The sequence below is a fragment of the Gastrolobium bilobum genome, unplaced genomic scaffold, assembly GCF_033153095.1.
Source record: "Gastrolobium bilobum isolate Gb01-03AN ecotype WA unplaced genomic scaffold, APGP_CSIRO_Gbil_v1 utg229421, whole genome shotgun sequence".
NCBI classification, from domain to species: Eukaryota; Viridiplantae; Streptophyta; class Magnoliopsida; order Fabales; family Fabaceae; genus Gastrolobium; species Gastrolobium bilobum.
Window position 1 is genome coordinate 12,523 of NW_026896869.1, and position 12,165 is coordinate 24,687.

Here is a 12,165-nt window from a genome sequence, read left to right on the forward strand (position 1 = left end):
ATTTCCTAAAAATTAACTTAGTGAAATCCCATATTTCATATATTAGAAAAAGAAATGATCCGTTCAGTTCAGGATTGATCTCGGATAATGAGTCAGATCGGATCAATATCAATCCATTTTTTTCTACTTATTTTTTTAAGGCAAAAATTCAACAATCACTTAGCCAAAATCATGACCCCAACCCTCAGAAGAGAGGAGTCAGGGTTGACCCGGATCAACTCGGGGGGTCGAGTGGGATTTTAAAACACTGCTATAGGTGGCCAATATACACGGTAGGTGGGATAAAGTTTTAAAACGCGACTCGTATCTATTAATTTTTTTATTTTATTTTTTTTAGTAAATTCAATAGTTTTTCTACTCTTTTGGAATGGGACCAATTCTTTTTGCGGATCGATGGGAATAATTAATAAACTTTATCAATTACCCAAGAAATACACCTCGCAGGATTCGAATCTCAAACCCTTTATAGACTCACGAGCCCGACTCATGCAACCCAGCCCCCACACCCGCTGAGTTACACCTCGTGGGTTCGTACCTATTAATTGAAGTGCACATGCTAAATAGTTAAAGTCGCTTTACTTGTTCATTGGAGTCTCCGGCAATTCTTACACCACAAAGTACAAGGAAAGCAAAATCATTGACTAACTCTCTCTTCTTCGCTAACTCTACATGACCATTCTATCATAACCAAACCTTTGATCTCACATAAACCACCAAATATATATAAAGCTCTCAGATATGGTTTTGTAGCCTCACTATTCTCACAAAAGGCAGAGAGAAAGAGAGAATCATGGATAATCCTAGACAAAAACTCGAGAATTTCGCAATTGCAACATTACTCTTCGCTGGGTTTGTTTTCCTTTACAACTGGTCCTCCTCTTTCTCCGGTGAATTAATTCTATCCCAAAAAGAACCAATCTGCCAACAATCAAACATTGTAAGTTCAAACACCTATTCCTCATTTTTATTTTTTTCCCATAATTGGGCTCAAATTTTCAATCATTTGTTTTCTGTAATTACTTTTCTTTTGTGCATGTTGTAGACCAACATTGAAGCATATGGAGATGAACTAGACTCTGCATTGGCCAAAGCCTCAATGGGAAACAAAACGGTGATAATTGCTATAGTAAATAAGGCCTATGCTGATCAAGATATAAAGGGTGATACCACTATGCTTGATCTATTTCTCACCAGTTTTTGGCTTGGAGATGGAACCAGGTCTCTCATTGATCATCTTCTCATAGTAGCTGTTGATCGAACGGCCTATGATCGATGCCAGTTTCTGCGGTTGAACTGCATCAGATTAGAAACAGATGGGGTTGATTTTGAAGGAGAGAAACTCTACATGTCTCAAGATTTCATCAAGATGATGTGGAGAAGGACTCTTTTCCTCTTGGAAGTTCTCCAACGTGGCTACAGCTTCATTTTCACGGTACATTTCTTTTTCTTCCCTCTATTTTTGTAATGATTTCTGTTTCTCATGTTGAAGTACATAGAATTATTGATCTGAGATTGTAGATTGTAGAATGGACTAATAATATGAGACGCATCATAATCAAAATAATATAATCGAAGATCATTGTTACTATATAAACTAGATAAAGCATGTCTAGACAGGATTCATATTTTTTTGAATAAGTTTTGGTGCAAATAACATTTCTCATAATGTACCGGTAGAAGACTTTTTTTTTTTTTTATTAATCTCCTGTTACATAAGATAGGTATCTTATGTTGTAGAGAGAAACTGGATGGGTCCCACCATTACAAGAAAAAAAAAAGTGAGGTGCAGAAATCGAAGTGAGAGAAAATGAGATAAGCTACCTCATGTAAAAGGAGAGTAATATTTCCCTCTCTTTTTTTCGTAACAAAGTAAAAGACATTTATTGAAATCACATTTATTGAAACTGATTTCTCTTAATTATCAGAATGATTATAACTAAATTTTTCCTTTTATGAATGAGTTAAAGGTTTGGAAATATAAAGTCATTAGCATTGGTCTAATGGTAAGAGATTTGGGTAGTTTGTATTAGATTACATGTTCAATTTTCACCAATATATCCCAACAAAAAAAGTTTGGAAACGTTTAAAAAAAACTAGATGTTTAAATCTAATCTTTTTCGTAATCACAATTTTTTTTTTTCTCTTTCTTTTTCCTTAACTAAATTTTAGGTTGACCTCTTTTTTCTAAGAGTATAAAAAAATAACTGTTTTATTTATATAATTACGACTTTTACATTTATATGAAGAAATTCAATATGAATCACCTAATACGTAAAACAATCTAAACTCAATTTTAAGCTGATATAATCTTACATGAACTAAAAGGGGGCGAATCGGAGTAGTGGTAAAATTATTTCTTCATAACTGAAAGGTTATGATTTCGAATTCAGAAAATAACTTCTTTGCAATTATGCAAGGATAATGTTGCGTACAAGAATCTCCTTCACCCCACACTCGCTAGTCGGGTTTAAGAGTGAGTGATTTTTATAATATTAATGAACTGATAACTAATTCCATCATGAACTGTTTTAATTTTTAAATTAGTTGTGAAAGTTTTAAGTTCCATACGGACTCATCAAACTATTTTTAGATTTTTTTTACCGATTCAATGATTAATTGACTAATTCGGTTGAGCCTATTAAATTTTTAACACAACTATAAACTCCAGAGATTACAGATTAAGTTAGAACAATCTTAATTTTAAGAGAAAAGTTAGTTTTAAATTCCACAGCGTACTTTTCAAACTTCCCTTAGTTTATGCTGCCTTTCGTATTTGGTAGCACGTGAAGGTAACTTACGAAGGACAATGAGATGGCACAAAAAATGAGATGGGCACGTGTACTAAAATATAGGAAACAATCAAATCAATGATTAAAATTTAACGTGAAATTTCTTATTTCATACCGGTGTAAGAATATCTTGTATATATATATGCGATAGAATCAATTTATGTCAGTATAAAAATAATAAATTTTATACTCATGGTTGTTATTAATTTATGTGCATTTAATGAGTCTCGTTAATTTATTGAGTTATAATCATTAATTAATTATTAATTCAATATGTATTGAGAAATACAACATATATAACTAACTGATATAGTACTGTCATTTTACATTTATTACAATATAATCAACAAGATAGGGAATAAAACTTCTAAATCCTTACTCTTAAATCAAAAAAAACCATATATATATATATATATATATATATATATATATATATAGGGAAGAATTTTTTGATTCTAGAGTAAGACTTATAACTCTTACTCTCCATCTCAACCGTTGATTTCCGTTCATCTATTTATTATTATTTATTTGAAATAAATAATTAATTAATTGTTATAGATAACCGTTGATTTATATATATATATATATATATATATATATATATATATATATATATATCATTTATTGAGTTATAAATATTAATCCAATAAATGAGATATGTCATATGAACTGAGAAATAGGAATCTGAGTTATCCAATAAATTCAAATTATTGACAAGGAAACCCAATACGGAACGGGGAAAGCATTTATTTTTTTTTTAAGTTACCCAATCCTAATTACCTCTTTGAGGCGAGTTGGCTCCTTCCGGTATCCCCACAAGCTTCGACTCTTTGAGCCGGCTATGGGACTAATCCGGAGTGCGGGGGTCAGTGATGGCTAAAGGTTCAGCCCCCTCTCCAAGAATGCATTCAGCGGGAATCGAACACATGTTCAACCCCACTAACTCAGTGCCAAAGAACCAACTGAGCTGCACCCATTGATTGGAAAGCATTTTGAATCTATAACTTCATGCATAGTTTCTAAATCAAATCCCTGATTATCAGATCAATCCTTGTGGCTCACATTACGTATTTTCTTTTTATTCTTGTATATAGCCTTTTAGTATTTGAAATTAATTAGGGGCAAAAAGAAAGAAAGAGGAACGACAAAAGAGTGCATCAATTTTATAAAGGGTTACTTTTTTTTTACACTAACTTTAGATAACTTTAGATAAATTATTTACAGTATGCGATTTTAATTATATCTTACCGGTAAGATATGGTTATAATAATAAAGTTAATTTTTTTTCATTTCTGAAACATTGTCGGCTGACTTGAAGAAGAGAAAAAAAATTATTTTACCATTATAACTATGAGTTTGATATTTGTCATTTTAAATGATATAAGTTATGTCATTTTAAGAGAGAGATAGACACAAAAAATGAAAATCATGGGAGAGAGAAAATAGGTGGTTTTTTTAATTTAAATTTTAAATAAAAAATATATTTTGTATCTATTTCTCATAAAATGACATAACTTTTTCATTTAAAATTACAAACACTTTTTTCGATAACTATATCTAATTGATAAGACATAGTTAATATCGCACACGGCCACAAAATGTTATCTAAAATAATTTTAAAAACTTTTTTTTCCTTCTATAAATGATATGCATTTAATGAAAAAAAAAATGAAAGGATTGATTGACTTCTGAGCTCTTGTTAACAGGACATTGATGTAATGTGGCTACGAAACCCATTTGCAAGGTTGAGTAAGAATGAGACCGAAGATCTCCAAATCAGTACGGACATGTACCTTGGTGATCCTTGGTCAGAAAGACATCTAATCAACACTGGATTTTTCTTTGTAAGGTCGAACAAGAAGACCATCTCTTTGTTTGAAACATGGTATGACAAGAAAAACAATTACACAGGAAGAAAGGAGCAAGATGTGCTTCTTGACCTCATTAAAAATGGTATAATTGGTCACTTGGGACTTAGGGTTAGGTTCTTGGACACCCTTTACTTTAGTGGATTTTGCCAAGATAGCAAAGATTTTAGGGCAGTCACCATAATACATGCCAACTGCTGCAGAAGCATCACCGCTAAGGTGTTGGATTTGAAGATCGTCCTCCATGATTGGAAGCAATTTAGGATGTTAGAGGCTAATTCAAAAGTGAATCTTCAGTGGACTGAGCACGATTTTTGTTGGCATTCTTGGAGAAAAGCTAACAGAACAAAAAGCTAAGTATCTTTGCAAAGCAGATCTTTTGACCATAAAATGTTAGAAGCAAAAATATTTTTTCTCATTGATTCAAAAGCCAAATGATTTGTCAAAATAATCTAGTGAGAAGTATATGGGATGTTCGCCTTCAAGTCATGCGTTACCCTCACATGATTTATGCAAAGTCGGCGCGCATCTTACCCGTCCCGTTCCGTAAAACGTACATGGAGGGTATACACAAATCAAACGCACATTAGGATGGAGTTACGCATATCTTGTAAAGTGTGACATGTGACATGTACACACTATTTTTTACACAAGTTGCGTGACGTGAATGCTCCCATCACTTATGTGCATTTTACTACATTATTTTAACAGATTATTTGAGTTTTGAATCAATGACATAATAATATTTTTCTTTTAACATTATTATGGTCAAAAGTCCCAAAAAGTGTTATGATATATATATATATATATATATATATATATATATATATATATATATATATATATATATATATATATTGGATAGGATCAACTTACATCTGTGTAAGAATAATAAATCTTACACCAAATCTTAACCGTTGATTTCCGTGCATCTAATGGTTAAAATTTATTGGGAATTAAAAATTAATTAATTAGTGAGACCTAATAAATCTTAACCGTTAGATGAAGAAAATCAATGGTTCAGATTTGGTGTAAGACTTATTATTCTTACACCGGTGTAAGATGATCGTGCCCCTATATATATATATATATATAGGGAAAAGTGTGTATAATTTTAAAGGATATAAAATTGTGTCATTTTAAATAAGAGAAAAAGATGGATAAAGAAGGAGAGAGGATGGACAAAAAAATATAAAGGTATGGATCCCACCTTTTGTGAGAATGAAATGATATAAGTTGTGTCATTTAAAAAGACAAATATTTTTTCTATATATATATATATATATATATATGTGTGTGTGTGCAAATAATACTTCAATACTTCATCTTATCAAGCAATAACTTTTCAGTACTATTGTAATACCTAAAATTAACAAATATATATATATATGATCTCATATGGTTTTAAAAATAAAGAAATGAAGTATGGTATTAAAAATAAAGAAGTGGAATAAATGTAATTATACATTTTTTAATTTTAGTGAGTTTTCATGCTTTCGATGGTTCATTTGCAGATTTTTCAAAGTATTTTGGTAAACTTAATTGCCTCTTGTGAATTTCATGCTCTAGATAACTTATCCATTCAATAAGAGGGAGTGTGAGATCTCACATTATGCACAAAGCACTCTTTATAATGCTTGAATAATCCTCTCGCAAATTAACGGAAACTAATCCCTTATTACATGCATGTAATTAAATTACATGTATGTTTACTAGTTTTTTCTCCCTCTCTTGTCTTTTACGCAGGGTTATGACTGAGTCAATATTTTTGTTTATAAATTCTTTATTTGAAGATGAAGCAAGAGGTTTATTACATTATTTCATTTAGAAAATGGTATAATAATAGATTTATTGAAAAATACACCCACTGCCCTGAGCCCACCTCATAAACAGGATCAGGCAATGGAGTAGGAAGGACTAGGACATCCGCTAGGAGAGAGGCCAACAAATGCGCAAATTGGCTAGCTCAGCATGCACTTGCAAAGGAGGAAGGTTTTCTAGCTTTTAGTTCTGCTCCAAGGGACCTCCAGCAGCTTGTTGCTATTGATTGTATTAGTTAATTTCTTTTTACTTTTGTCTTGCTTTTTGTTTTGGGCCCATGGCCCTCTCTATTTACCAAAAAAGAAAAGAATTAAATCATTTTTTGGGTTACAAACTCTTTAATATGTTACAAGAATATCTTATAAATCTGATATTGATATTAAAAATTTGTATTGGAATTAATAATATTTATTTAAATTTACCCAAAAAAAAATAATATTTACTTTTTATATGAAACTATGTTTGTTATGGATTGGATATATATCTCAACAACTTATTCAACAGAAGATTGAGACTTATCCTAACAACATCTAAACTACTAGAGGATCAAGGAATAAGTATATGTTTGGATCCTCTTATTTTTAAGTTAGAGGCTACTTTTAAGAGAAGATAGGTCAAATAGATTTTGAGAAAAGCTCTTATAATGAAAAATTCACTTTTTATAATGAATAAAAAAATCAAAAGTCAAAAGCTCTTAAGAGGAGCTTTTTTTTAAGCTCTTATCAGCTTTTCTTGAATTGTGTGTTTTTTTTAAATGAAGAGGCATAGAGATAAAGAGAAAGAGAGAGAAAGACTTTTCTTAAAATGTGTGCTTTTAAATAACTTTTAAGCTAAATTTTTTTTTGTAATAACCAAACAGCTTTTAGCTTTTTTTGTTAAGCTCTTATTTTAGCTTTAACTTAAAAGTAGCTTTTAGCTTAAAAAAAGAAGAAGATCCAATCAGCCTCTAATTAAGACTCCTATCCTAACAATGATACTAATGAGATAGCAACCTGGAGATATGTATAAGGCCCAAATCCACATAGGTAAACTCTATAAATAGAGGCTAAAGAACCCAGTACACACTTTGAACTCATATTATATTGCTGCCAACACTGTGCACACACTCACGTCTTGGCTATACGTCTATTGCTAGTGCGCAATGATTGGTAGATTGGATATATGCTCGTACGATATCTTTCTCATAAATATCCATGAGCGCATATATCTATCACCTACGTGGAGAACATTCTCGATCCACCCGGACCGAACATATATTGGCATCGTCTATGGGAAACGATAAACTTTGATTCCCACTCTGCAATGACGAACACTCATGGTACAACAAGAAACGTTCAACCCCAACAGCAATAGCAAGCTGCCAATGATCAGCTCCAAGCTGGCGAAGATCCAATACTGGTGGAGGTTTGTGTAGGCGAAGTCGAGGTAGAGTTCATGCCAGCCAGAAAACCGAGGCAACCCTGCGACAAATCCGGCACATCAACCTCACCGGGATGAACAACCTGAAACCAATAATCACATCATGAACGTCGCTCTCAATGCAGTCCTAAAAGGGATGTATGAGATGGAGAATAGATTCCTGGCACAACAGTGATAGGATTCTCAAAGAATTGAAGCCTTGGAAAACAGGTTACTGAACCAAAACACGAACAATCGGCACGGCCAACCTTAGATGATAAGAAGCCGCAATCGAAATGACCCGTAAGGTCAGAACCACGATAGGCAGGACGGAGCACATGGCCATGATGGAGGTTAGGGAAATGTCCGAGATGTCAACAATGAATCCAGATCAAATGACGACCCTCTGCATGATGAAAAAGAAAATGACAGCCCATTTACTGACAGACTCATGAACATGGCAATTTCGCCGAGGTTCAAGAAGTCCAAGATACTGCCTTATGACGATAGTCAGGATCTTGAGGCTCACTTAGAGGCTTTCAAGACTAAGATGTTGTTTAATAGGATAACTGGACCTATTAAGGCTAGGATCTTTGTAACCAGTCTTACAGGGCAGGCAATGACTTCGATCACGAGGTTGCCCGGGAACTCGATTGATTCGTTTGAAGAACTCTCACGTACTTTATCTGAATTTTGCTACCAGTAAGGCTCATCTTATGTCGGCCTATGCATTGGCTCAGATTCGGGAAAAAAGGAGAGACGCAGCGCAAATATCTGGACCGCCTCAAGGAAGTCGCCTTTTATAACGCCTGGCCGCTTCAAGAATCAATGACTATCCCCACATACTAACACAAGACTTTTCAGTGTGCTTTTTCCTCACTCACACACTTCCTGGAAAAACTTCCCAGAGGTCACTGATAAACCCTTGGTTTACCATGTTTTTAGGCTTAATTATGTTTGATATATATCATGAATTGCATGGGAATTAGGGTTTTATACTGTAAAGTCACAATAATTGAATATCTTGCTAACATGTTATCATAATTCTTATTTTAAGGGATTTTTGACACCTATTATGGCTCTTTGGAACCAAAAGAAGACATCAAGTTGAGTTGGAGCCTCAAGGAAGCAAGATTTCAAGTGTGTACCAGCTGTAAGAGGACGTTCTGGCGTCCATGAATCATGTTTAAACGCTCAAGATGAAGAAAACACCAAAATCCACTGGAGGAGAGCGTTTTAGCGCCCAACAGAGCGCTAAAACGCCCTGACAACATCAATTTCCCTTCGAAGAGCACGTTTTAGCGTGCAACAGCACGCCAAAACGCCCAGAGGCAGACTGCAATACACATCAAGCACGTTTTAGCGCGCAAATAGCACACTAAAACGTCCATACGCGGTCAAAGCAACTCCAGGAAAAGATTTGATCAAGATATGTAGCAGGATTCTATAAGATACAAGGAAGAAACACATCAACCTTGATTGAGATAAGATATAACTCCAATAAGAACATGTGATGGAAGATCACAACAAGATTTAAAAGCTCAAAATCGTCAACCAATCTCCAAGATATCAAATGCAAAAAGGAAACAAAGATGAAATCAACCACAAATCTGATATGGATTCATTGGAGATTTAATGAAGAATACAACCCCAAAAAGCTATAAATAAAGAGCTTGGGGTCAAGACCAAGACACCAATTCAGAAATTCATACTCATTCAAGCCACACAGAGGAATCCTGTTGCGGAGCGCTGGAACAGTGAGGAACCAAGTCAACATTATACCAATGGAGGCTTGGGGTTCTCTTTTCTTTATTATTTTTTTTCAATTCAGTATGCTAGAGTAGTCTTTTATGTAGTTAAGGGTAGATGGAACCCAATTGAATCTTTATGTTTATGAATTAAATTGTCTCTGAATTCTGTTCTTTTTATAATTGAATAAATTATCCGTCTTTAATGCTTTCTATAAGTTTGTTCCTTATAGAATGATTTTGGGGAATTGTATGACAATAGGGATGTTGGTGCATGAACCTTGACTTGATAATTTATCATAATCCTTGTGATCTAGGAATAGGAATAGGAATAAACATAGGGTAATTATGCAATCTTGAAATTCTTGATCTTAATGCATGTTTTTTTGGGGAATAATCAGGGAACTAGAGTTCTTTCAAGATTACATAGATTTATGGTAACAAGGAATTGAGCCGTAATTAACTCAGATAGAATTGATTGGCAATATATTAAAAAATGGATTCTTGGTCATCTAATTCATAACATATTGAGGATATTGAAGGAAGTCGAAACCTAAACTACGTTTGTTTTTTTTTTTTGTAAATAAACTACATCATCATTCATTCTTTTAATTCTGAATTTTCATATTGCATGCCTTTACTTGTTTTTAATTTTAAGTTCTTTGAACCACAACTTTTTTCATCTAAATTCTCTCAAACCAAACCTTTGATTGTCCAACTAAAACGCAATTAGCGAACTAGTGCTTGAAATTCTGATCCTCGTGGGAACGATCTCGTACTCCGTTACACTTTATTACTTTCACGATCGGTGCACTTGCCGAGTCGCTATCAAGTTTTTGGCGCCGTTGCCGGGGATCGAATTCTTCAACATTAGAAGTAACTAATTAACTTTTAGATTGGACTTTTTAATTTTCTGCACTTTAAACATTCTTCAAACTCAATTTTTCTGCATAAAAACTCTGCATCAATTTTCTGCATATTTATTTTTTTGCATTCTTTGTTTATTTTTATTATTTTTCTGTTTTGTCTTTTTGTATGTTTTCTGCACATCTTTTCAATCTTAGTTTATGCGAGGTACTCTTAACCCGCGAATCTTGCAGTTTGATCCTGAGATAGAAAAGACAGAAAGGAAACTTAGAAAAGACGCAAAAGCAACGAAAGCGAAGGAAACAAAGGCATCAACTTCGACGGAACCAAAGTAGGAACCTAAGGAGGAACCAATGGCAGGAAACAATCAACTCGCTCCAAGGACGTTGGGAGATTACATGACCCCAGCTCGAGTTCCACATACGACAAGCATTGTTAGACCAAACATAGAGGCTAAAAACTTTGAACTGAAGTCGGCACTGCTGCAACTGATTCAAAAAGATTAGTTCGCTGGAGGAAGCACGGAGAACCCCTACAGTCATCTTGATGATTTCCTTCTTTATTGTGATACTTTAAAAGTAAATGGAGTTCCTCGTGATGCTATCTTGCTCAGGCTATTTTTATGCTCACTGAAGGATGAAGCAAGGGATTGGCTGCAGTCTCTACCTGAAGGAAGCATAACCAATTGGGATGACTTAGCAAGAAAATTCTTGGCCCGATTTTTCTCAGCATCAAAGATGGCAAGACTCAAGGCGGAGATCACTGCTTTTGAACAAAAATACAGTGAATATTTGTACGAGGCTTGGGAACGATTCAAGGGTTCACTCAGGAAGTGTCCTCAACATGGAATTGAAGCATGGGAGAAGGCAAGAATCTTTTTCCAAGGAATGACATCCAGAACAAGAACACTGGTGAATGCTGCTGCAGGAGGATCTCTGAAAACACAAACTCCAAAGGAAGCGCTAGAATTGTTGGAATCTCTAGCTTCTCAAGAATTTGACAATGCTCCTGCCCCAGTTGCACCAAGAAGAGCAGGGATTAAGAACCTCGAAGGCTATGATGCGCTCTTAGCCCAAAATGAACAAATGCTGCAAATGCACAAGAAACAACAAGAACAATTAGATGTTCTTACAAAAAAATTTAATTCTTCTCAAGTTTCTTCTGTTAATAATTCTAATATTAAATGTGGTATTCGTGCAGAGGCTCATGCAACTGAAGATTGTGACTATATGAGAACAACTGAAAAGCCACCAGCAGAGGTCAATGGACTCTGGTATGATCAGAAGAATCAGAATCAACATCCAGGGTTGAGTCACAAATCCAATCATCAGCTCAATCCTCCTTTTCTAGTGCAACCACATACCCCACATCAAAGTAACACTTCTGAGTGGGAGAAAGCTTTTGCACAGCTGTGCAAGACCACTTCTGATTATGTTCAAGGTGCAAATGCTTTCAGAGAGGACACATCTGCTATCATGCAAGAGACTAAAGCAGCACAGCAGAATCAAGAAGCTTCCATAAGAAATCTAGAAATTCAGATTGGCCAGTTGTCGAAGCAATTTTCTGAGAGAGCTCAGGGTACTTTTCCAAGCAACACAGTTGTCAATCCAAGGGAGCATTGCAATGCTATCACCACTAGGAGTGGGACAGTGATTCAGCCTATAGAGGAGCAGC

At 34.4% G+C, this 12,165-nt stretch overlaps 1 protein-coding gene and 1 non-coding gene across 2 annotated transcripts; one reads left to right on the forward strand and one right to left on the reverse strand.

The window, feature by feature from the left end:
• The first annotated feature begins 790 nt into the window (after window positions 1-790).
• On the forward strand, window positions 791-5,014 carry LOC133302530 (uncharacterized protein At1g28695-like). The gene is made up of 3 exons (XM_061502324.1): window positions 791-941; window positions 1,056-1,432; window positions 4,496-5,014. Exons 1-3 carry the CDS (start codon window positions 791-793, stop codon window positions 5,012-5,014), a joined length of 1,047 nt encoding a protein of 348 aa, XP_061358308.1.
• A 6,220-nt stretch (window positions 5,015-11,234) lies between these two features.
• On the reverse strand, window positions 11,235-11,341 carry LOC133302532 (small nucleolar RNA R71). Its single transcript, XR_009750361.1, has one exon. It is a non-coding gene; the product is annotated as a small nucleolar RNA R71 (small nucleolar RNA).
• Window positions 11,342-12,165: the final 824 nt, after the last annotated feature.